The sequence below is a fragment of the Trachurus japonicus genome, chromosome 1 (assembly GCF_045865225.1).
Source record: "Trachurus japonicus isolate A0001 chromosome 1, Traja_1.0".
NCBI lineage: Eukaryota > Metazoa > Chordata > Actinopteri > Carangiformes > Carangidae > Trachurus > Trachurus japonicus.
In genome coordinates this window covers 27,470,817-27,498,027 of record NC_140907.1, presented here as the reverse complement: position 1 = coordinate 27,498,027, position 27,211 = coordinate 27,470,817, and the positions used below count along the sequence as shown (strand labels likewise).

At 43.6% G+C, this 27,211-nt stretch overlaps 1 protein-coding gene and 2 long non-coding RNA genes across 7 annotated transcripts in view; all 3 read right to left on the bottom strand.

The window, feature by feature from the left end:
• LOC146992081 (protein sidekick-1-like) overlaps positions 1-25,964 on the bottom strand; it is a 296,559-nt gene extending 270,595 nt beyond the window's left edge. Inside the window, exons 1-2 of one of the 5 annotated variants that reach the window (XM_085783510.1) lie at positions 25,781-25,964; positions 23,636-23,683 (exon numbers count right to left, since the gene is read on the bottom strand). In XM_085783510.1, coding sequence (XP_085639636.1) covers positions 23,636-23,642 — 7 coding nt within the window. In that variant the 5' untranslated portion in view covers positions 23,643-23,683; positions 25,781-25,964. Of the gene's footprint in view, positions 1-14,863; positions 15,999-16,029; positions 16,322-16,511; positions 16,827-23,635; positions 23,684-25,780 lie in introns of those variants that run through there. The other 4 variants (XM_085783486.1, XM_085783479.1, XM_085783495.1 and 1 more) reach the window with 4 other exon arrangements.
• On the bottom strand, positions 21,599-23,029 carry LOC146992082 (uncharacterized). Its single transcript, XR_015037163.1, has 3 exons — positions 22,843-23,029; positions 21,889-22,806; positions 21,599-21,789 (listed from the first exon to the last, which is right to left on the bottom strand). It is a non-coding gene; the product is annotated as an uncharacterized LOC146992082 (long non-coding RNA).
• Positions 25,965-26,138: 174 nt separating the features above from the next.
• Positions 26,139-27,211, bottom strand: part of LOC146992080 (uncharacterized) — an 82,007-nt gene continuing 80,934 nt past the window's right edge. The window contains exon 4 of the long non-coding RNA XR_015037160.1: positions 26,139-26,244. This is a non-coding gene — a long non-coding RNA (uncharacterized LOC146992080). The remainder of the gene's footprint in view (positions 26,245-27,211) is intronic.

Below are 27,211 nucleotides of genomic sequence, written 5' to 3'. Positions count from 1 at the left end.
TAAACTATTTAAGATTACTTTCAGTACTCAACTATATATCGCTCTTCGCCTCATTGCCCAAGCCTTTTCAAGAAATAAAGAAAATGCAAATATATTCAACTGAAAAAGATGCTTTAGCTTCTCAGCATCGTCCAACCACACAAATTCATTATTTGGATCTACCTTACTAAACTGTTTTTGTCTTATAGAGCCATAGAAAGGACAGTAGAACACAAAATGACTTTCATTCTCCACCTCTTGGATATCACATAAGTTACAAATTCTATCTTCTTCTGCTGTACCAACAGTATTATTATTATGTGCTGCTGTCCCCATGCACCAATGCACACTCACATGCAGCACAAACACAAGCCGCCGCTTTTTGATTCTGGCCATACGCTCAGCATCATGTTGCACATACACTCTCAGACACACACACACTTCTGTAGTGCAAGCCAAGTCTCCATACAGCTGGCTAGCTCCTCACAGAGGTATGCCCACCTCTAGCTTGGATCAAAGGAGTAAGCTAAAAACCTCTGGCCAGGATACACACACACAAACACACACACACACACACACACACACAGAGTACTTCCTGCTTATTTCTAGATGAGATCAAAAAGGGTCTTTCTTTTTTTTTCTTGCTCTGAGCCTATAGTATAAATCACTATACGTAGACAAGTGCACACACACACACATGCACAGCCACCCTCTCAAACACCTGTGGCAGATCAAATGCATCAAGCTGAGAACACACACCTGCAGCAGGGTAAAGCCCTTGCACTGAACAAGTAAATCAAGCTGCTCTGATACACACACACACACACACACACACACTTCTACTCAACCCCAGCTGACCTTAGTAATATCCCGTGACTGGAGATTCACTATGCAAAGCTCCTATTCAAATAGCTGGATGGCGCGCTCACCTCAATCAAAACATACACAAAAAAACAAATACCGCCTCAGCCAGGTGTGTTTGGAAAAGGGAGGAGGAGGGGAGGGGGGAGGAAGGGGGAGTGGGGGGCGGCACTTTGAATGCTCCTCTGTTGAAGGATGTAGACTGTACAGCGTCCACACCCTGTGAACGCCACAGCTACAGCTACAGCGAAAGGGAAGCAGAGTAGAAAAAGTGAGACGGAAAAGGAAAGAGAGGAAGCAGCGAGAGATAAATTGAAAAAGAGCAGTGATAAAGAGAGAGACGGTCCGCGGTATGATCCACTGGACGGTTGCCAGTTTGAATTCCAATACTGTCTGAAAAACATGCTGGATGAGGTAAAGACAGCCGCTTTCTTCGCCTCACTATAAGACGGCTCTTGAACCTTCAACTAATCTAGTGCTGCCACTAAATGACTGACAGACCAAAGCCCCAGTTTGAAAAGGCATTTACCAGGTGTTAGGGGAGAGACAGCGAGTGTGTGTGTGTGTGTGTGCGTGTGTGTATGTCTCCTCAGCCAACTTGCTACTGTACTGTAACTGTCTACCAGTTGATCCTGTAAAGAGGAATCTGTTCAAAGATTACATTGTGTATGTAACTCATTTTAGTTCAGGGGCCACATTCAGTGCAATTTGATCTCAAGTGGGTAAAATAATAACATAATAACCTATACATAATGAGAACTCATAACTTTTACAAAACATGTTATGAACAACTTGAAATTTATTGAGAAATATATCTGCAATTTCAACAATATTATGCTTTTTCTGTCTTCTATATAATTTTAATACTTGGCAAATGTGTCCCTCGGGGCTGGATTGGACCGGTTATGGCCCACAGGCCGCACGTTTGACATCCCTGGTGTATGTGAATCCTAATCTTACATCAATTTGAGTTTCAGTTTGTGTTTATTTCGATCAGCAACATTTATCATTATGAGAAAAAGAAAGGGTACATGAGGCTGACCAAAAGGGTTAAGGCTGAAGCAAACAAGCTTATAAATGCCCTAACCTTTAAACCATACATGTATAGATAGATATCACGTGACGTCACACAGCGTTCGCAGCTGGTCACAGCGCCATCTTGGGTACCGACTTCCAAAGGCAGTCTATGGGCTGTGACCTAATACATCCATGGCTGTGACATCAAATCTCACAAAAATAGTGGATAAACCTTTTTTTATTACATGGCACTATTGAATGTCGTATTCCGATAATTTATTGATATTTCTGATATTTATTTACATATTGATTTTGCATTTAACAGTCTGTTATTCCTGTTTAACAGATCGTTGCTAAGTAAAATACACTAGGTAGGGACGCCGCTCTGATCAGCGCAGCACAGAAAAGAGAAACTATGCAGGATATTTACTTTCTGTTTCATTTTTTACCGTCATTAAACAGCTTGGGAGACATGTACGCCAAGGGAGGCTGCCTCACTCTACTGAGTGTGAGCGGCACGTACGTTCACGTTGCTTTCGTGAATTGTAAACACACAGACGCCCCCTCGGTTTTAGCGTCCAGCAGTTTAGCGGCTAATTCAACAGCAGTGATGGATAACTGTACCGGAGAGGCTCAACAACTTCATGAGCTTCATTTGAGGAATAAACGGCAGCTTTTACCTGACGGGAGACCGGCGCCTGAGCTACGGTAGCTAACAGCTAGCAGGTTTTTACCTACTTTTCCTCTCTCCCTCCCTCCCCCCTTTCTTATCGCACACACACGGCCCAGGTTGTCTGTCATATCTGTTGTAAACCTTGTAATAACAGCTTGTTGAGTACAGTTCACACTATTGTTGCTTCGGTTTGAGTGTGGATTATTAATTGTTAACGGTTTGTTTAATGTGAGTGGTGGTCATCGCGTCCTGATGAGTTGGGTTTTAATAACAGCTGATAACGTAACTGTGTAGATGGTGTGGATTGTGATGAGAAGGCGTTGCACATATTTTAAGACTTATCTGTGCAAACCATTGTGCAAAACCTGTTTGTTGTGACTTTTTGCGTGATAAGATGATTTGCCGAATTCTTCTTCCATTCCTGCAGCCTTTTGTCTCAATGTTAACGATGGCAAAATGTCCAGATATTTTATTACTTTATGAAAATAAATGTCTGTGAGTTAAAAAGAAGTGGGCTACGCATTTCTGATTTGATTTGGCTTTTCGTGTATTTGGAGGAGAGACAGAGCGAGCGAGAGAGAGAGAGAGAGAGAGAGACGAGGAGGTCCGCTGGGTGAGCTAGATTAACTGTTAACGGGAGAGAGAGCGGCGCACCGCGCTGTCAAAGATCGTCTCAGCAGAAATGGTGTGTGCTTTCAAGGCAAGGCCATCAAAATGAGAAATATCCATATCCAAATATCAGGCAGCAGTCTTCTGGTCAGAGAGGATGTGGCTGCACTGAGCTGAATAGAGGTTAACTCAGTGTTCGGTACCCAGCATGGCGGCGGCCAGGTGGAACGCACAGTGACGTCACCTACTGATAAGTATCAATACATTCCTATACATACCGTAAAACACCAAATAAGGGCCCGGGCGTTTATTTGCTTAAATCGCTCAAATCAACAGGCGTTTATTAGGGACCTGCGTTTATTAGGGACCTGCGTTTATTAATAGTGTTCAACCTGGACCTCTTTCTGGGGAAAGAGGCTTCACTCTGTGGCGGCAGGCGGCGGTGGAATGATACGTGCGTTTCTCAAGGCATTACTGTAAATACGGCCAGGGCGGACTCGTTCTCGGTCTCGCTGACCTCCGCGGTCCTGGCCCGCACAGGTACCAGGAGACTGAGACCCCCCATCATGTCGGTCCTCCGCCCTTCTTGATCCGCCGCAAGTTGCAAAAACCCTGCGGACGCCCAGTCTCTCCACTCCTCTCCCACACTTCAGCACCTGTGTTGGCTCGCACCACCGTCCTTTTTTGTTGTTGTTGTTGATTGAATGAAGTAGGCCTATAACTAGTAATAATGCAACGTATAGCCTAACTAAATACGCGTATGAGTAATCAGAGAACAGAAGGCTGTTTACGCTACTTTTAAAAGGAGTCATTTAAAACGAGGAGCGAGCCGAGCCGACACTGTGCAGCCCAGGACAGGTGCTGAAGTGCGGCTGAGAGGAGTGGACAGACCGGGCAGGGGCAACCAGCTGACGTCTCGTCAGTCCTCGGCCGTCTTTAATGTCACGAGACACCCGCTATATTTGCATAGAATATTTTTTGGCAACCAGAAAAACAATGTTTGACCCGGCGTTTATTTGGGATGGGCGTTTAATATAAAAAATATTTTGCTACACCCGGCGGTTAATTGGGACCGGTGGCAATTTGGGACTCGGCCATTATTTTAAGTTTTACGGTACACAAAAATGCACATGCCACCTACACACATAGACATGCATGTAACATACATGTACCAAACAAAATACTAGAAATTCAAGCATTTGTCCCATATATCATGACTACATACCATTTAACTGAGTTTGTGCTATAATATTATCCTCATAGAGCCTGATGCATGGACTGTAATATCAGAATAAAATGATGTATTTACATAAACTGTCAAAATATTTATGAACAGAGGGCATGTAAAAATAATCCATGAATATGCTTGTGGTTATTTTCTCTGCATATGTACTGTATATATATTTATTTGTATACACACACTATGCATGCAAAACACACTACTCATACACAATGTGCTGTATTTGCATTTTATGAGCTCTGTCGGTTAAGCCTTGAGCACAGCATGCCACACTTTATCTAACATATCTGCAGCATTGCAGGTCGTCAGTGGTTGCAGGAATACTAATTACAAAGGAAATTCCTCCTAATAACATGCAACATTTACTAATGAGAACTGAATCAACTGTACGCGATCTCATTTGGCTACATGTGATGTTGATTCCCGTTCTGGATCAGGTCATGGCCCATTTACAACCAGATGTTCCGTGTGAGGTACCGCTGAGTTCAACCCCACCGGTTAAACTAGTGCTTCGCGGTCGTGCGACAGTTTGATTTTTATGGTGCTGGTGGTAGCTCCTAACCTGATTTTCCTGTTTTCCAAATAACTGAAGACAAATATCACTGAGTAATTATCTGTAACCTCAAATTATCTAACTAACATCAGTGCCATAGCAAAGTCTAAACAACAATCAACAACAACCATCCCTTCTTTCCTATACCCAAGGAGAGAGGGGAACATGCAGTACACAAACTGCAGCAGTACATGAGAAGAAAAGTTAAGTTTCACAAACATTTTTCACACATAGATAGGACCCATGTAATTATTGCCTTGATTAAACATTAATCTTGTCTGTGGTCTTTTTTAGAGCAACATTACAGCTCTGCACTGTTTATCCCTGGTGCTGGGTTCAAAGTTCCTAATACCATTAAGCCCCATAAAATGTACTTCACATGATGAACCTGTCACAGTGGCTCTTGGTTTCATTTATTAGTTCTTGTCTCATCTTTCTCTGGCTGCAGCGTATATCAAAAAAGAAAAAAGAAACCCGCTGAAAATACTCAGTAAAGGACGAAACTATTCATCACAAGAGGGCTATCTTATAAAAAAAAAAAGAACAAAGCTCTGCTGTAAGATTAAAAAAAACATACTCAAGAAGAATCCATTGCATCAGGGTGAGAGATGTTTGACATTTTTGAATATCTATACTCTTGACCCCTTTTCATTCAACAAGGTTGTTTATTTTTCATCTAGCACCTTTGGTTTTCCGGCTTTTCAAGCCTTTTTTTTTTTTTTTTTTTACAAGTGCTATAGGAAGAGAAGCTGCCCGCCAAAGCGGATGTGTTTACCCTGTTCATGAAAAGAGTCGTTAATATGAACGCGTTCCTCTTGTGGTATTCACAACCTATGATTTTATCTGAAAAGTCAGCTCTCTCTCACTCTTTACGAGTTGTGACACGTTAATGACATTTTCAAAGTGACGGAGGCCACGGAAGTTCATTTTTTGGTTGGGTGGTAAGTTTATACTAGGCCTGGGCAATAAAGGATAGTGATATTAACTTGACAATAGATACTACATCAATAGCAATAGATAAAATATCAAAATCATTCAATAGAAAGTCAAGAGAGTTACACAGCTGCATCTTTTAGGCTCACACACAGCCTATCATATCTATTGATAAAGGAGTGTGTTACAAGACAAGTGACACACAAACATCATTTAACGACAGTACAAAAAGGAAAAAACTCTGCCCAACAAATTCTAACCAGTTCATCCTCGAGTCCAAGTGAATGTTTGTGCAACATTTGAAGAAACTCCCTCAAGGCGTTACTGAGGTATTGAGTTCACAAGAACGGCACCGACAGATTTGAGGATGGAAAAATCTGAAAACATAATGCCTCCTGAGTCCTGCCTCTGACTGTCGGCAGCACAGAAGGTTTACCTGTTTGTTGTGCCTTAAATGGATGGGGCTGGCAGCAGGTGTGAGCGCAGATCAGCAGATCATGATATATTTCATTAGCAACTTTAGTTGATGGTATTTATCTAAGCTGCTAAGCAAGCACCCTGTCACTCCTCAACAGTAAAAAATAAGTAGTCTCCCTTTTTTAATTTCCTATAACCATTCTGCTTTCGCAATGGCCAGAGGTCTTATTAAATTAGTGTGTAACCAGCATTAATTTGTACAGGAACCACTAGAAAGTCTCGCTTTGGCTCTTCATGACTCAGTCTTAATAAGAGTCTTATTTAGCAAACAATAAATTATTACTGTATTATTTTTGGGCGCAGCTACGGCCTCCAGGCAAACTGCACACAACCTGCATTTGGAGGTCGCCATCTTGTTTAATTCAACATATTAAGATATATGCGTGTATAATTTAAGACACATGTCACACTGTCCACATCAGAAGTTTAACTACTCCTTCTTCTAATAAGTATGTTGATTTGGTTACTTTACCAAAACTTCAGGTATAATGTAAGGCCTGATTAAACAGCCATAACACCCCGGACCGTGCTGACACTCTGAAACAGGGGTTCATACTGTAGGACAGTTGTCATGCTACCACTGTGAGAAGATCTGACCACTCACTGCGGGATTGCGGGTATCACGCACAATTTATCCGATTCCCGCAAATCAACACATTTCAAACCAGCCAGCTACACACTACAAGAGCACTGCGTCAGGCGGGCTGACTGAAATGACGCACACACATCTTTGTTTGTATAGTTTAGGTAGCCTACTGAATAAAGTTAGATGTTTTTTTTTTCTTGTTGATGTTATAAAACACACACGCTGCTTCAGCTGTGCAGCGCCACATCTGTTGCGCACCAACAGACAAAATGAAAACAACGTCAGCATTGTTTTAAGTCCAGCTAGTCCATTGAGTCTATTGTCTTAAGTACAGTTCATCTTCAGCTGTTGAGTGGGTAGTGCATCACTTTCATCTGAGGACTTAAAGAGGAACTATGCAGGATTTGTAGCTTAAGTATGCTACATTTTTCCCTTAATTAAACAGCTTTGGAGTAATTGTGATGGTTTAATAAATGGCTTAACCTGTTACGAGGGACAATGGAGGCTCTCTGTCCTCCATGTGAATGTCACTTACTGCATCTCTGGGCTGAAAACCAACCAACATCTCTTGTTTATAGGGTTAGGGTTAGGTTATATAACGTTATCTACCACTCTACGGATTGATTTCTCACCGGCTCCGTTGTAATGCACATGGCCGCGAGGAGGTTTTAGCAAAACAGCAGAAAAGCGACCAGACTTGCATAGCTCCCCTTTAAACCAAATCGTCATGTTGATTACAAACGTGATAAATCCATGTCGTGGTGGATTGTGCCACCAGTGAAGGTGATGAAACTGGTATATTACCCACCCCTAATACACAGGTAAGAACCAATGCACAGTAACCTGCAAAAAGTCTTATGTTTTTTCAACCCGCACTCAAAAACACAAAGCTGTCAAGTTATAAGAGATAAAATTAAGCAACAAATCTTAATTTCTCTAATTGAAAAATCACCACAACTTTTCTTGAGATTCTTAAAACTTAACTTTTTCAATCAACAAATAGTTTCAGTTCCAAATATTAACACTATCTTATGTCTATAGGGGACACATACACATACATCATCCTGTCTTATATTACGTTACTTCAGAGTGTCTGAGGGGAATTGCTCGCTGTGAGTCAAGATGATGGATTTAAACTTTACTTACACTTTAGTTGACTAACAAAAGTTGTGAAGGTGTCTGTATGCAGATCTGCACGCACTTTCCTTTGTGTTTGCCTCCCGATCTGTGTGTCTGTCTGCTGTCAATCTTTTTGATTTGTGATATCTTGTAGTTCAGTCAGTCAGTAGAGTTCATGTTTTGCAAGCGCTCTGCTTTATTTGAAAGTCTTGCTGTAGAAACCGTCTTGAAAAGTACAAGATAAGCTTTTGTGCTATATCTCCCCTTACACTCCTATAACACATACACAGAGCGGATCAATAGCAACCTCCTCCCCCCTATCTTACATAATAAACACCAAGGCCTAAACAACAAAACAGCCTCTATTCCACCTGTGTGGCCTGCAGCAATGGATTCTTCAGTCCCTTATGGGAAGACACGGAGGGAAGATAGAAGGAACCAAAAAGAGGAGAAACACCGAAAGACACAAAACACAAAAAAAGTGAAGAGCAAAAGGAGGCGAAGCGGAAAGGAAAGGCAGAGGGAGAGCAGAGTGGATCCCACTTGGCTCATGTTTCAAAGCTCTGAAGGATGTTTTTGAGGAAAACTTCTATAAAATGCATTTTCTCACACGGCAAGGAAAGCAGCCTGACTGGGCAGGAGCATGCATGTGTAAACAAGTCACACAACTCAAAGCCACAGATAATTGCACTGATAGTAATATATTAAAGGGATAGTTCAACATTTTGGCAAATTGGCCCATTGCCATAATCCCTATAGTTTTAGGAGTAGGTTCGTTACCTTTAATTGTCGGTGTAAGCTATTTTTAGAACGGCAGAGCAGAGCCGTGAGCTGCTCAGAGCTACGCTACAGAGGATCATGGGATTTCTTGGTTTCCCTCATCAAACTCATCAAATACACAATCCATCAACTCCAAAACGCTCTGGTGGACAAGTTGTGACCTGCACATTCACCACGCTATGAGATAACAGAATGTTACGAGACGGAGTTGTTTTAGAGGTAAATTTAGAGACTGCATGCTGAAAAACTGCCCCTGACGGGAACGCGCATCAGCAGTTTTGCATGATTTTACCTCTAAAACAACTCTGTCTTGTAACGTTCTGTTCCGTTGGTGAATGTGCAGGTCACAACTTGTCCACCAGAGCGTTTTGGAGTTGTTGGATTGTGTATTTGATGAGCTTGATGAGGAAAACCAAGAAATCCCATTAGCCTCCGTAGCGTAGCTCTGAGCAGCTTGCGGCTCTGTTCCGCCGTTCTAAAAATAGCTTGCACCGACAATTAAAGGTAACGAACCTACTGCTAAAACTATAGGGATTATGGCAATGGGACAATTTGCCAAAATTTTGAACTATGCCTTTAACACCTAGATATTTTGCTACTTCAGCTGTCATAGTAACACATCATGACCCAGCTGACCTTAAAGCAACATTGCGGAGTTTCAGCTCAGTGCTTCCACCATCTGGTGAGAAAAACGAAACTTATCAGCCAGCGCATCCAGCGTTTATTCCCATTAATAAACGACAGTATTTCCCACATGTTTGCAAGGAGGAGACTGTGTGGCGGGTGGTCGGGAGGGGGGGCGATGCGGTGGTACCCGTGCAGGGAAGTTACATAGCGCAGTTTCAGCTGCCGCGACCCGGCTCAGGCTGCGGCGGCAGCACCATTCATCCTATTAACCATTTTTCTACCATTGCAATGAGTCTGGAAACATTATTTTAAGGCCGAAAAACTCTGCAATGTTACTTTAAAAGAGAGTTTGCGTGTTTAGGACGTTTTTAAGACGACAGGGTGAATGCACCTGCTGCACTCTCTTCTGCACACACACACAGACAGACACACACACAACACTTCCCACAGAGACACACACAATTATTTTCCATTAGGAGACTGTATCTGCTTCTCTATAGCTGCCACTTCTTCTCAGGTGAAATGAAAACACTTAGGACTGATAGAGGGTTAACATCAACCTGACACACACACACACACCACAGACTTAGACCAGCACGAAAACACACACCTGCCAGCAACTCGTACTGTATGTAGTCTGCACTCCTGTCAAGGCTAAAAAATCTCTTTCACAAATCCAGCACATACAGAGACAGGTAGACAAAAAGAAAAACCCTGTCCCTCCCTCGAACTCACACAGCCAGGTACCACACACACACACACACACACACACACACACCACAAAATGTCAGGTGGTTGTGTAAGTGTGGTGATTTGTTCCTCCTGACAGACAGGAAATAAGGGAGTCGACCAGGGACCTCACTTCCTCTTAGACCTGACTAACCTGACATCTATCACACACACACACACACACACACACACTCATACACACAGTCTTCTCCTTTTCCTCTCTTTCTCCGACACACACACACAGTCTTCTCCTTTTCCTCTCTTTCTCCGACACACACACTCACACACACAGTCTTCTCCTTTTCCTCTCTTTCTCCGACACACACACAATCCATCAGGCTCCTAAATATCTCCTGAGGCCACCAGACTTTAAGCCACTCCAATGTGGGATTACATTTGTGTCTGTGTGAGCCACAAAAAAAAAAAAAAAAAAGCGAACATGTGTGTAATTGTTTCGTAACTAGAACTTAATTTACAGTTTAAAAAGCTTAAAGATCCCCAGGTTGCATGCTAAAGTAATGGAGCATGCTTTAATACTTCTGCTGGCAAACGGCCTCGAATACAGACTGCTGCACAACTGTTCTCAAAACACTGGTCTCAGAGGTTGCTGCACACAAAAGAGAGAGACCATCAGTGTAAAAACGTAATTAAATAATGAGACTTAAGAGCGTCGGGGAGGTGGAAAAAGTCACAGTAAGGTTGCGCAGCATGGACGATGATAATCAGTTAGACGAGGCGTCTAATGTACCCTCTCCTCATTACAACATGGTTAAGCAAATTTCCACATCAGCTTTAACTGTTTGACACTGATGAGGGAGAAGGACCTTGTGTGTGCGCGTGTGTGTGTGTGTGTGTGTCCAGTTTCATGCTAGTCTATTTGATTTGGGTTTTGACATAACGCTCAGAAGTCTCTCAGCCCACGTCCCACCGTCCAAATGTCACATCGGTGGCCTCTGTTCGCTAACGCACGCCCGGCCGTCCAATCAGCATCCAGCTCCTCCGTCCGGCCTCGCTGACCCAATGACACGTGTCATATCAATCCTAATCACACCCATGGATCCGCTAAGTGGGACAGAATGGCGATTACAAAACTTTGCTTGGCCTACTTGGAAATAGAAAAAACTAAATACAACTTCTTCAGTCGTGATAACAAACTGGACTTTGAGTTAGGAGCCCTGAAACTTGTTGTGACCTGAGATTTATGATTTCAGACCAGAGTCAAGTGTGACGGTTTAACAGCTCAGATGCTCGAGCCACATTTTAATGCCATTACCTTGGGGAAGGGTAGCAATAATGAAGACCTGCGGTATCTTTTCATTACACTTTGGCTACTTATAGACCATTATGACTATCCTCATCAGCAACAAGGACAAAATCATTCTCTATTCTCTGGATTCCTGACGTAATGGTTCATATCACTTTGTTATTTGGAGCACTTACTGATTTTGGCCATGTTCATATTCTTAAAGGGATAGTTCAACATTTTCTCCTACTGCCATAATCCCTATAGTCATAGCAGCAGGTTCATTACCTTTAATTTTCGGTGAATGTTGTTTTGAGATCCGCGGAGCAGAGACGTGAGCTGCTCAGTGAACACAATGGAGGTGAACGGTACAGGTCCCCTGTCCCTCATCAAACTCATCAAATACACAATCCAACAACTCCAAAACGCTCTTGAGGACAAGTTGTGACCTGCACATTCCCCACGCTGTGAGATAATCATGTATAATTATGTAACATTACGACACATGAAGCAAATACTCTTAAAGGTAATGAACCTACTGCTAAGACTATAGGGATTATGGCAATGGACGAATTTGCCAAAATGTTGAACTATCCTTTTAAGTCAGTTGTAGGCTATGGCTTGATCCTATGATGAGATATTGAAAATCATTTTCAAAGTCTCCCGAAATCCATAACTATTGAACTGTAAAGTTGGTTAATAGAAAACCCAGAACATCTGGCAAGATTTTCATCTTACAACAGTAATATTAAAGCTAGTGAGGCATCCTGGGCTCTGCCTGTTAGTGATATAGAATATGATTTACATTTCTGAAACACAGCGAATGTGACCCATCCTCGACTTCGACTCAGAATATAGAGTCTAGCTCGAGCCTCACACTGTATCCATGCTGGGGAAAACGTGAATCAGTCAAACAGCTGTGTGGAGCAGAACCCACTCGGTGACAGGGAGGGAGGGGCGGAGGGGTGCAGAGGGGGTGAGTTATGAATAAAGAAAGGGAGGGAGGGGAGGTGAGCAGATGAGAGGTGGAGGGAAAGGGGAAGAGGAAGAGGAGGAGAGAGACAGTAAAATGCTGCCGTCACTTAAACTCTAAAATGAAAGATCGATGAGCTTATTTAAATGTGCTCCCAGAGACGAGAGTTGGCTCATATAAAGCCTCGCATTTATGAGGAGGGGTGTGGGCATCGATTGACTGAGAGGAAGAAGAAGGGAGGGCAGGGGGGGGTGAAAGAAAGAGAGGGAGGGAGGGGTCGGAGGGAAAGAGAGAGAGAGAGAGAGAGAGAGCGACAGGGAGAGATCAGGAGGATCAACCTTGGCTCATGAATTTCATCCTTTTCCTCCTAAAATAAAACGTCCTAATAAATGCTGGAGATAGAGGGGTCGGAACCTGGAAAATCTACAGTCTTCGATTGGCCGCCTGGCACAGCTTATCAAATCAATAACCACACCCCCCCACACACACCCCCTCCTCCTCCCACCAGCCTCATCCAGAATCAGTTTCACTAATTCCGAATTCACCCCCCCATCTCACACACACACACACACACACTTATAAATATATACACAAACACAAGCCACTGCCAGCCTTTTTTCTTAAGGTGTTTCACAGCGGGGCAACCCCTTTGAGCCGGGGGGGCGGGGGGTGGGGGCTCGAAGGGGTTGGTGGAGTGGCGGGGGGTATGACGGGGGGGGGGTGACTTGGGTGCTGTGGCTGTGAGACCTTGACATTAGAGGGAGGACGGGAAGGAGCTGACTCTGCAGCCACACACACACACACACACACACCATCCCTCCGTCGTCGTCTTCCTCCACCTCCTCCTGTTTAACACATAGAAGAGAGGGAAGGAAGGAGGGAGGGAGGAGGGGGAGGGGAGGGAGGGAGGGGGGTTAGCGTGATGATGATGATGACGGAGAAAAGAAGGGGAGAAGAGAGGCGAGAGGAGCAACTTTTGACACACGGAGGTGTTGTCATACCGTCATCATCGATTGAACTGCAGGCACAGCTCTCTGAGTGACAAGCGTGGTGGTGGTGGTGCGCTGCATTCAACCCCCCCTCCCCTTCCCCCTCCTCCTCCTCCTCCATTTCTTCTTCTCACCCCCCTCCTCCCCTCCCCTCAGCTCTGTCCCACACCACCACCTCCTTCTCCTTTTTGCCACACTACCTCCTCCTCCTCCTCCTCACTTTCTCTCTTACATTCCCCTCCGTTCACACGCACACACACACACGATCTCCATGGGTTCACAAATAGCTCACCCCCACCTCAAACGCACACACATTCATAGATGCAGACATTCCTGAGACCCCCTCCTCCCCTCCTCCTCCTCCTCCTCCCCCCGATAACCCCTCAGCCTTACATTCTGCCCACCACGCCATCTGTGACCCAGAGAAAACTGCGCCGGCCGACACCGGCCCTGACCTTTTCTGTGCTTTTGTTTTGCCGCTCTGACATGATCCCATGAGGTACACACACACACATGCACACATACAACTACACACACACAGTTTCTCACCATCACTCTCTCTATAGCCAGAGAAAAATAAATAAATAAATAAATAAATAAATAAATAAAAGAGCACAGAAATTAATGAAACATGGCAACACACAATTTCCACACGCAGCTTTCGGCCGTGAATCGATATCTCATCATATCTGTCGTCTTTCCTGTTGCTATATTCAACAATTACCCCCCCCCACACACACACACACACACAGCCACAAGTCTCAGGCAGTGTTTTTTTTTTTTCTGGACACCTTCCAGCACAACAGGGTTAATAATACTAGACTTAATAGGAGGCCACTTCCATTAATACACAATGTACAAGCTGTCCAAGTGTCTATGTGTTTATACATGTGTGTGTGCTTTTGTGTAGTTAAACAGGTCATTGGCTAAGAGGGGGGATTATCAATGCTTGGATTCTGCACACACACACACACACACACCATACACACATCCTCAATACCTTAATCCAACAATCATCATCCTGTAATCTATGCATCATCATTACAATAACAATAATTTACACATGCAGCACAGGAGGCAGCCCCCCACCCCCACCACAGACATGCTGCTTCAACATGATTTCATTAAAAAAGGTTTAAAATGTGTCTACTAGAAACACCCCAGTGTGTCTTTATGTTCCTCCTGCAGTCACACAGACACACACACACACTAACTATGAGACAAACTGCTACACTCAGGTCTAATAAATCACACCCTTGTTTCCAGTCTTAGGAGTCATCATCTCACTCTTCACTGTTCACCACCACGGTCCCAGTTGCAAATGAGTCTGTCACAGTGTGTTTGCATCCAGGCAACACACACACACAGACACACATACACTCTTTTGAACTCTCTGTGTCTAAAAACATGCAAAGGTGTGTGAATTTTGTTCTTTTCGTTTCACCAGTGTGACATCTGAACCGAGCTGCTCTTACCTTGGCCGTGCAACATGTGGCAGCTGCTGCTGAGAAGAAGCAGCAGGAGCAGGAGAGGCAAACACCGGCTGCCACCACGGGTCGTCCCGGTCCCCATCATCATCATCATCATCATCATCACCGGGTCCGTCCGCCGGTGGCTCCCCGCTGCGGCTCCCTCCTCCGCCTCCTCAGTGGAGCAGCTAATTCCCGGCTTCATCGTTGCGGGACCAACAGTGTCCGCGTCCGCGCTTGTGCTGCTGCTTGGTGCCGCTTTCTGCAGCTGCAACTCTCTCTCTCTATCCCCCTCTCTCTCTTTTTTTTAGGGGGGGGGAGAAAAGAAACGGGGGGATTCAGCAGCAGCAGCAGCAGCAGCAGCAGCTCTCCCCGGTGAAGCGAAGCTGCGAGTTCACCGGCGCTGTCACTGCCGACAAGCTCCCCCCCGCTACGACTTCCCAGCTCCGGTGTCCAAAACTCAGCAGGCAGCAGCGGCGGGGGGAAAAGAGGAGGTGGAGGAGGAGGGAAGAGGGGGTCGTTCAACCCAACAGAAATACTTTCCTTTCCCCTCCCGGTGTAGCGGCACGGCAAATCTCTTGTCTATCCGCTGTGGCAGAGGGGTCCGTGTGTGCCCTGCGCCCGGCGATACCTCATTTTCATTTGGATTGATCCGAGCACGGAATTAATACATTTTAGTGTGTCTGTGTGTGTTTTTTTTGTTGTTGTTGTTGTTTTTTTTAGACTTATCGGCTTATTCTCTGCTGCTGCTACAGACCTCAAATCCGCGCTTGTTTTGATGTCTTCACCGGGGGATTTGTCCCGCGGATCATTTAGCTGTTTTAGACAGTAGTCGTATTAACAGAGAAGCGATAAAACACATATATTATCCATCCACGCTTGTGTGTGTGTGTGTGTGTGTGTGTACGCGCTCAAAATCAATCCAGTAATTGATTCTGTGAATAACCCTGGTGTGTGTGCGTGTGCGCAAACAACTGCATGGGCTCCAGTCCAGTCTCCGCCGTGGTGGTGAGGGGGGGGGGGGTTATATCCAAGTGATGGAGAAGCGTGGTCTGCAGTCTGTTATCCGAGCACAAGTTGGATCTCCTAATTAGCTGCTGTTTAACCCTGAAGTCGTTGCGAGGTCGAAAAGCATCCACCTCTCTCTCTCTCTCTCTCACTCACTCACTCACTCAGTCAGCTCACTCTCCCAGAACAGGGCACTCTTGTCTCGGATACCAGATACGCTAAGTTGCCGTAATGCGCCGGCGGGGCTCGGGTTACCACCACACGGGAGAAAAGAAAAGAAAAGAGGGACACACAACAGGTTAGCAAAGAAAAAAAAACATGAGCACACTGCGCACTGCTAAGTTTCTTTCTCAGAGACTTTTGTACGTTTTTTTTTTTTTAGTTGTGCACGCGCTGTTGAAGAGGAGTTAATTCAAACCGCATTCCAGAAGAAAGTCGTTAACTGACGGTTTGTTTGAACTGGGGAAAAATAACGGCCGTTTCTTGGTTACGCGGAGACGGTAATGTTACTCTCACTGCGACACTGGAGCCAGCCTTTCGCTGTTTTTCATCTTCCTCCCAAAAAAAGATGCAAACACAGTCCACACGGGAAAGAAAAATTAGAAAAAAAAGGCAGTCTTTTTAACGTTGTCCGGTTTGTATCTACTCACAGAGTTTGTGAGCTCCCAGCTTCCAGCGTTTGAAGCCCGGTGTCTCCTCTCGGTGTCTGCGCCCTGTTGAGGCTCGGGAGTCGGGGAGGAGGAGGCGACTGAGGCGCTGCGTCTCCCTCCACCGAACACCTGCCACCCTCTTCTCCTCTCTACACGGACTGTAGGGGGAGAGAGAGAGAGAGCGGGAGAGAGGGAGACAGCAGCAGGGCGGCCGGTTTAACCTCGTTCAATCGCGTTTTGAGACTTTTATGAAAGCAAACTGCTCAAAAATGTGAGATAGAAAGTACTTTTTCCACTCGTGTGCCCTTAACTTCCACACAACAGCTCCGCGCGAATCTGAATCTCTCCCCTCGATCTATCCCAAAACTCTAAAACTAAACTTCTATTCACTATCATCCCTCGTTGCTGATTGGTCGAGCCGGGTGCACCCTCTGTTCCTATTGGACAGTCCGAACCAAGGGGGCGGGACCCAGAGGCAAAGCAGTGAGTGTAGTAGTAGACGACTGCGCCCCCAATTCCCACCCCCATTGAACCCCCCGGCCCCCACAGAGAGAGAAGTAAATAAAAGTGTTTTGTTTTTATGCCAAATTCAATATTAAGGGAATTGATATTGTTATTTTTTAAGTATTATGTATCATTTTAAATAGAATTTGTGGTCACAGTGCAGCAGTTAAGGACTAGCTTTTTCTAGGCTTTTAGTGTGTGGTTTACCTCACTCGTCACTCCTCTTTGTTCTCATAACACTTAGTTTATTTACTTTATACATTCATTTCATGTAATGCCTCTATTATCACATTCGTATATCCCTCCCCTGCTGAGTAAATGCAGTAATTGTATGTGTGATAGACAGCAATAGAAACACCAAGTGCATTGAATTTACTTCAGAAGCTGTGAGAAATTATTCTGAACTTTAAATAGCCTGAATTTGACAGCTCCCACCCCTCCTCATTACCATTTTCTTTCATTTTCCTCTTGCTCTTGGGCAACCATATGGCAACATTTCCAGCCATGGTAAGACTAGGGAGAAGAGAAAGACTTGTTTGTGAAAAACTTATTATTTGTGCATGTTTTTCTATCCATATATATGTATAATTTGTTATCATTCTCCAATAAACTGAAAATGTTAACCAGAAAAGAATAAAACCTTGTAACATCAAGAAAACCTCCTGTCTTTGTAGAGCCCTCGGTGACCTTTTCAGTTCAGTTATTCTATTCATTGTCGTAATTTTCTGCAGTTTTTATATTCTACTGAAGCAATGAAAATTAAGTTAAAAAACAGAGAATTTGTATGTCGGTGGGGTTGGAGACTTAGTAGTCGACAGGACTTGCAATGAGAGGAGTAAAGCCTGAGGATTTTTTCACCTCACTTACTTCAAAGAATTTTGACTATATATTATTTGACTAAGGAGAAACTCTCTGAGGCGCCACTGGTGGTCCAGCTACGCACATAGGCACTTGCTTCATTACAAAATAAGTGCCTGGAGCTATATCTTAGTACTAGTTATAACCCAGTTTCTTCCATGGTGAGGGTCATTAAATGGCACATTAATGTTAAAGCCTACAACACAGTGACCTTATCTTTTATTGCCTCAATAAATCCTCGGAGACAGACTTTCCATCCCCTGAGTGACCAAATCGTCTCCCTAGGCCATCTTGCTGTCCCCAACGCACTCTCCTCAAGTACCTTCACCTCAGCACAGCCATTTATCTTTCCATCCAGGCTCATTTGGCAATTGGCTCCCAACGCTATGTTTCGACTTAAGTGCCTACGATACTGCTACCAGTTTCTATGTCAAGGCTCTGCTGCTCAATCTGCATCGCCGAACCATACACACTACCCTGGACTCCACATCGTATCAACAAAATGAGTTAATGAGTGCACTTTCTGAACCACATTATATAATTCACACATCAAGCAATATCATTAAGCCAGAGGGTAGTTTTTAGCCGACTAACTGAATTTGATTTGAGCATTTCAGTTCATTTCCTATTTGTCAATCCTAATTTGTATATTTAAAATATTTCAGCTCTCACATGTCAGTTGCTGGTAGGACTATTAAGGATTTTGCATCAATTTTAAAAATCATAGAATAACCTCTGATTTATGTCAAGGATTTTTTTTTCCTCTTAAATAATGAACGTCATGGCAGATGTAAGCAATTCAGGTCTTTTATTTATTTTCAGTACCAGTGTAGAAATACTCCATGATGACTAAAAGTTAAGCTTTTCAAAAGTTACTATTGCACTTTGATGTTAATAGGAGTAAGTCACTTGATAAATTAAAGTTATTCTTCACATCCAAGAAAGAACTTTTCTTGCTGAATTTTTAGAGCATTTTTAAAATCTGCAATAACCGGTTGTTTTGGTCCCTTGGGGATAGCTGAGAGAAATAAGATGTGAATACAACATTTTTTTTTCCTTTTAAGTTGATATAACAAAAAGTTGCCCATTTACATATAAAACAGTTATGGAGCAACATTATCATTTATTTGGAGTCATGTTCTGGCCACATGATGAAAGCGAGTCCAATACTCACTTTCTTTTCGCTTTGTTTTTGGTCTCTAGAAACTCCTGAGGGAAATAATCCAACTTTAGCTACTAAACTATTCACCAGCAGCCGGTCTCTAACTGTGCCTATCTGCTGTACGGTGCTGTGCACAGTGTACAGTGGGAGAGTTACAGAGCCTTTTTCTCTCAAAAGAGCTCTTTGCTGCCGTAGAAAACCACACTATGAGAGCAGCAAGAGTGAACCAGAACAGTTAAGTTGTGGACTGATGGGCTAAACACTGAGCTGAGCCCAGTGTGCTATTGCAAATACTGTAAAGCTGTGTGAAGCTAAAAAGCTGCTGATGTGGGTGATAAATATCTGTGTCCATTCACAAAGGCGTTTTCTTCTCATTGTCCTTGAATACACCTGTTATAATACACGGGAAGAATATATTTTATTTTTCGCCTTGAGTCTGATTCTTATAAGTTTGACACATGTCGTTTACAGATCTCAACCCGACAGAATAGAAGACCCGCTATCAAAACATCACTTCTGAAGGTAGATTTTCAGAGACATGTCAAGGAGAAGTGAAACCGCTCCGACAGCTTGTGGTGGCCCAACACCTCACTAAAACTCCTGAGGTTGCTTTTGTCACTCTTCTGCATTTCTGCCACAAATCTAACCAGAGAAGTCGGCGTAGTGGCACTACTGAGGCCTTTAATTGCTTTCGGTGTCAGACATCTTGTTGCTAGGGGTCTTCACATATTTTGCCTGGCTCGCTGCACAGTGATAAAAAAAACAACAACTCAGCAACACCACCTGTGTCAAACTCTGAATTTCCTCTGGGATACTTCCCCCCACCCCTCCTCCTCCTCACCTGCGAGGTGCTAAAAGTTTAGCAGCCGTGCACCTGGCTGACCTGCTCCACCTCGTCTTCGTGGCCTCTCTGCAACCCCCCCTCCCCTCCCCTCCTCTCCCCTCCCCCAGTCGCCCATCTCCACCTTTCCCCACAGCAGGCCAGCAGTGATGTGTATGTAGACAGTGACGGACTGCTCTTAAACTCTGGATGCCAGTTGCTATGATACCATCACTATTTTCACAACTTTTATGCTTAAAAATACACAGCCATTGTTTTTGTCATTCTTTTTTTTCTTTTCTTTTTTTTTTTACAGTTAGTTTAATTTGTTTTCAACCATTTTTTTCTAATAAAACACAGCCTTCTGTCCTACTTTTCAGTAGTGTCCTTGAGTTTGAACATAGTACTTTTGAAATGGAATATATTAAAATGCTCTAAATACAATGATGCCTCCACTCACCTGTGAACTCTGTTCTCACTTTCTTCAAACTGTTTCTCACTTGTTTCAGATTTTCCCAGCGCTGTCTCTCCGTGAGCCCACATGTCTAATAAAACTCATTTCGTTTCTTCCAATCCCTGTCCCGTTCCAGCGGAGGCAGGTCATGGATATTGCAGTAATGTTATGTGAATGAATGTAAGCAGCATTTTAACACATTTAGCTGCAGGGGGAAAATATTCTCCAGTACTGACCCGAATCATAAATTGAAAGAAGGCAAGAAATTCATAAAGGAAAATGTTCGAGGTGATATTTTACCCTCTGGTATATTAGGCTAGATTTGAGTTGATAAAAACCCTGTAAAAAGTAATGATTTGGAGGAAAGTTCAAAATTTCTGCCCATTTATTTATGCAAGATGCACCCATACTGCTGAGCAACTAAAGGAACAACCCACTCAAATCCAGATATCACAGGACTCACAAGACTCACTGCCGTATTGCCTGGGTTAACTCAAATGATAACGAATGGGACGCTGATATCTCCCACTCACATGTGCCTTATCTCATGGAATAAGAATCATATCTCCGACTTAATCCCATACACTATTGTATAACATGCACGTGTAAGGAGTTTCAACGTGAATATATAGTACATGTGTGAAAAATGTAAAAACAGCTTTAAAAAAATACATACAGTGGCATGCAAAAGTTTGGGCACCCCTGGTCAAAATGTCTGTTGATGTGAACAGTTAAGCAAGTGGGAGATTAAATGATCTCCAAAAGACGTAAAGTTAGATGACACATTCCCTTTATATTATAAACAATATTATTAATTTTTTAATTTAATCTTTTACATTTTCAGAATGAAAGAGGAGGAAAAGGGCCCGCAGCAAAGGTTTGGGCCCCCTTGCATAGTTAGTAGCTAGTAGCCCCCGTCCTTTGGAAACTATTACAGTGTTTAAACAGTAAATAGCTTATTGTCTGAAACCTTGGTCAAAGTTATCTAAGAGCTCAAGTCTCCTGGGTTTCCCATTCTTTTGCAGGCTGCTGCTTTGCTTCCTCTTTTCACTCTAAAACTGTAGAAAACAAAAATAATACTCTGATGTTGCTTAAAATATTGCAAAAGAGTGTTTCATGTTGAACTCTATGCCTTTTGGAGATCATTTCATCCTCCGCTTGCTTAACCAGCGGTGCCCAAACATTGCATGCCACTGTATTGACATATAGACCATACATGTTTGTTTACACACTGTAGACAGTTATGTTATTAACGTATGTCTTGTCTGAACCGTCTGACCTGGAGCTTGTGCTGGATCGCCGTCAGCTGTCGGCTACTTCCTCATCCGTGGACGTGTGTCTCAGCCTCCCAGAGCTGGTACGTCTTTTCCCTGTGGCCACCCACCTGTCCACAGGTCTATTGTGCTGTTGCTGCTCAGGTCTTGTGAACAGGTAGTGTGTCTTGTCCTTGCTGATTGTCTTTACTCCCAAGCGTTCCTATTGTCCAAACAACTTCATCAATGCAGAGTTTGCTTTGTTATCCTGTGTTCTCATGTTTTGTGGACATACAGAGAGCACAGAGATTGTATAGTTTACCTTGGTTTATTTCCTCAGTTGTGTGGGGAGTTTTTGTTTGTTATATCGGCCTTGAAGACGACAATGTTTCCTGCTTCCTTTAATCTCATTTTGTTCTGTTTTGCTACATGTGTTACTTTGTCAATAACCACCATATTACTTTTTCTTTGTGAGTCTCAGCCACCTCTTTCTTCTCTCTGTTGATGGGGTCATGTAGTAACCTTGTTACTCCCACAGAACAATAATTAGAGCACACAAAAAATGCTTGCAACACTTTGTACCATCCATCTGTTGTTTATACACCAATTATCTAGGCAGCGTTTGGTGGGGACATGTCCATGACATAGACCGATGTCATGTACTTCAAGCCTCAACTGGTTCACATAATGCACAAGAAAAAATGTTGACCTAATATTTTTAACATGTGTGACACAACAGTGGTGAGATCTTACTGCCTCCACGTCCTCATTCATTTTTACAAACAGCACAGGCAGCTTCTGATTAATGCAAAGGCTGCTCGCGATCCTGAAGGTGCTAATAATCTGAATGTGAACAGATCATTTAAATGCATGGGACAGTGTGCAGCATGAAACTGTGAGCAATCTTCTAAGAAAGTAAATGTTCATAAATCTACTGGAGCAACTTTGCTCCCTAAATTTTTTTGTTATCTTGTTTCTGTAAACTGTCAACTTCAGCCAAGAAGAACTTGCAGGAACATGTGCAAACAGCTGATGTGAAGTAAATTCCAATAAATGTCAAACTTAATACAAAATGTTTTTGAAATAAAACCCAGAGCGCCTTGAAAAATCATTTCCTCCAGCATTAATTTTTCATAACATTATTGGGTTTATTTTGTAACGTGTCCAGTTCCAATTAGTCATTCACACCGATATATCCCCCCCCCCCTCCCCTCTGTCTCCCAATAGAAATGTGCACTCTCTGCCCACACACACACACACACACACACACACACACACACACACACACAGACGATAGGTTATCTGGTTCACAGACTAACGCACACAGACTGACTGAGTGCTCACAGGTTCTAATTCTGAAGCCAATTTAGCTTCCAATTACCTGTGTATCCACTACAATTACTGGTGCATTTTCCACCCTCGATCCATCTATTGCTCTCTATCACCAAAGCATCCAGTCACGGCTTCTCTCTCTCTCTCACACACACACACACACACACACACAGAAAGACACACATAATTAAACACACACACGCATGCACGCATCGGGCACACAAAATGTATCTTGTAAGTTCACCTCAGACGAATATCTAACCTGACATGTGCATGAACATCTATCTCAACAGATCTCGCTACATCTGCTCGACAAATCTCTCTCTCTCTCTGCTCTGTTGATCTCACTCGCCCTTTCTCTCTCTCTCTCTCTCTCTCTCTCTCTCTCTCTCTCTCCAACACACACTCACAGCACGGCGATGCGATGAGATGACCTTCCACAGAGAGGCTCCATGATCGGGGCTGAACGATGACACCGATCTCTTGTTATTCTCTCTGAGGCAAACACTGGGACCGTCCCCTGTCTCTTTAACACCTGTTTGACTAGGCTAATGACTTTTGTCCCTGCGATCAACACAGCCTCGTAAACACACGGCTGCACACACACACACACACACACACACACACACACACACACACTGACACACACACATAAGCCCCACGCCGGGCTAATGAGCGGCTTCCAGCAGCTCGAGCTGTCATCGTGGTGGAAGGAGATAATGTCAATATTAACTGACCTGGCATAGCGGTGGAGTGCTGGGAGGAGACGCTCAATGGGGAAGTGGCTGCAGACACAGAGAGAGAGACAGAGAGAGACAGAGAGAGACACACAGATTTTTTAAGCATAACGGTGGGACGCTGGGTATCAACATCAATTGCTTGTTGCCTGGTGCTTTTAGAACTTTTGTTCCCTAGTAGGCACAATAGGTGTTTTTTTTTTCTTTGTTTGTTTGGGAAATGCTCTTTCATCATTGTGTAATCGCCGCAGGCTGCTGGGTATGAATCCAGCTTAAATACAGCGTTCGTGCCACACCTAGCCAGACGGCCTCCACCAGAGTCACACAGGACTCAGCTCAAACCTTTATTCATTCTCGAAATGGACACATTGAGGTTTTGCCCTCATTTGCAGTGTCCATTACGGTTTTTGTTGTTTGTTTACTTGTTGTTACAATTATATATGTTTCATTATCTTTAATTTCTGGAAATAGTGTATAATACTGGTGTTGTCGCTAAGCCAATGCAAGTCTATCTATAGAAAGGGGCAGGGACCATAAGTTTTTCTTCACCCTGCTCCTCATGTAAATATGTGCAATCGTGTGAAGTATGTAAACCATTAATGTAATAAATCGAAATGAAATGTTGTCAAGATCACAAACAAGATGCATAATTAGGACAAAACACAAATAAACCATATGCATAATTAGGACAAAACACAATTGCAAAAGGTCAAATTTAAAAACAATAGGCTTTATGCACAGCTCCAATACTTCCTGAACTTAAACAAGCTCCTTTGTTACAGTATATATTATTATATTATATTATTGCTGGACAAACTGATTAATCGAGGTGTGTCTGACCATTTCTGAGGTCAGAGTCAGACACAAAGACAGGAAATAAAGGAGCAGCATTAAGTTCAGGAAGTAATGGAGCTGTGCATAAAGCCTATTATCAGGAGGTTTGAGATTATGTTATTATATTATTATTCTACTCTTCATGGTCTCTGTTGTGTATAGAAATATGTAAAGAGACCTTTGGTTGGTCTTTGTGTCGAAGCTCTGGTTGCCACTATAATGTGCTACCAAGGCCAAAGATGCTGGCACCTAGAGATGCTTATACACTGTGAAATGAGTTATTTATGCATCTGTGTGTGTGTGTTTGTGTGAGTCTGTCTGTGTGACAGAGCGAGAGAGAGAGAAAGATGTCCACTCATACTTGTTTGCTTGAAAGCAGATGTGTACAGGAATCACACCGTTTAGTCTCTGCTGCCTTTTCTTGTTTTCTTGAGAAAAAATAATTACAGGTGAAGGCGCAACATTAAAAGCTAATAAACTGAATAAATAGAGACTTGTTTCTAATTGAACACACTTGCAGTGGCTCCACTGGATGTTGCATGAGCCTTTTCCTCTCTCTCTCTCTCTCTCTACACACCGGTGTGCACCCAAATGTGCAGCTTATTGTTCCAAGCTTCATTGTAGCCCAGGGTGAAGCTGCATTCTTACATTTCATCCAGATGGAAACATGATCCCCCCCCACCCCCCCAAACCAGTGGCTCCACCTGTTATCCAAGCTATCTCCTGGGGCTAATACAGAAAGGTGAGGGTGCACCGAGAAGAAAGGGCAGGAATGAGGGTGAGCTGAGGGTAGCGGTATAAGCCTTTCATGTGAAAAAAAGGGCGCCAGGAAGGAAATGAAGAGGGGAATTGTGAGGAGTTAGGTCACACCTGTAGCGGGCTCAAAGAGACAGGGAGGGATGTGGGGATAAGTGTAACACCGGTGGGAGAAAGGGAGGACCGCTGTGGAAGGGGAGCAGTTTTTTAGTGAGTCGAGCACATAAAGAGAAGTGTGAAAATCATGGTCTAGGCTTTTGGAGCTCTTTTATGAAAGGAGAATGAAGAACAGTAAGTGAGGAAAAAGCAGGGAGAGCGAAGCTATTGAAGTCGGCAAAGGGGAAATATAACCACCGATTTCAGGGTCGTTGTGTGGACGGAGCAGAGAGAAATACAAAACCATAAGCTCGTGCTGCGTGCTAGTGGATGATTCTGTGGGTCGATGTTGTCCTCTCCCCCTCTCTCTCTCTCTCTTTTTTTGTGTGTTGTTTGTTTTACTTTCTTTGTGAATGCGTGCGCTTGATCTCTCCAGTCCCTGCTGGGTGTCAAACTTACGGCAAAACAAAGTGGACGCTTAATCCGGAGCTCCGCCTCGTCTCACGCCGGCCGTCTCCTCATGTGTCTGGCCCCGACCGCGGGACCTCGCAGCTGGTTTTCAGAGAGCTGCGGCGTGAACATTTGGGATCAAACCCTGAAGCTCCTCGGTTGCACCTGTAATCACTCACAATTATCCAGCGTCACACTGTGGAAGAGAAGAGGAGAGGGAGGGAGAGACGGTGGTGGACACGCCGTGCGCCTTGTGAACAGAAAGATAAAAGGAAAGCAAACAAAAGAAGAATACATATGTGTGTGTGTGTGTGTGTGTGTGTTTGTGTGTGCGTGTCTATGCTTGTCCACACAGACCTGCAAGTGTTTTTTGTCCCTGCATGCACTTGAGGCTCTGGCTCCCAGCTCTCCCAGTTCGCAAAGGGTGTGTGGACAGTAACACGGGGATCTCGGTGAAAAAGCAGTGCCATGCCCTGAGGGAAACACACCATGAGCTTTGATTTCCTATTTTCCATTCAGCCATCTCTCCATACCTCTCCACCTCGCTGCCCTTTCCTCATCCTCCTCTAAACTCACTTCTTTTTTTTTTTACTTTCAAGCAATTCCATCTCTCCACCACATATACATTTTATTCTCCCCGTGGGGATTACAGACATAGAAACTGCATTTCTCACCTTACATGCCTATACTCTTCCATTTCTTGCAAAATCCACTCTGTGTCTGACACATTAGGGCTACAGCTGCTATTTAGATATAAGTATATATTTGCAATCTTAATGGAACAAAATGCGAGCGTTATTCTAAAGCGGCAACACATACAGCGCGTGTGTGTATGTCGCACAGTCAGGGTCACACATAATGTACAGTGCATGTTGAAACACATGCGGTATGTGAGGTGTAAAAGCTGATTAGTGATTTAAAAATACCTTCACTGACTATATTGTGGCCATGGGAGGAAAACAACACATTTTCTAAAGGCGGCTTCACAGCGACTGACATGATCTCTTCCTGTGGTTTAACTGTCTACAGTCGTATCAGTACAGTTTAGTTTCCACAACAAAGGGATTTTGAATTCAGACCGGAGATAAGTGGGATCAGAGACAAGTTCCTCGGTGTCCTGACCTTTAATAGCTCATCCAGGCCCGTCACTTTCACAGCTATTAATTTGCATAGTGTTAATTACTGTGCAGGGCATGCTTTCATTAGACAGGATCATTATATCGCTTCATTTTTTGTTTGGCTCCAGTCAATATGTTTCCTCACAAACTAGAGACTGTATCAAGTTGAACATCTGATCAATATGCATGTTTGAATGCTAACAGAAGCTGAGGTGTCCAGTGAGCTTATTGGCAAGAAGGATATAGTCAGAAAATAAGAATTTGGCTCTATTATTACCAACCTTTTTCTGCCATAAAACAAGATTTTATCAGGTTAACTCTA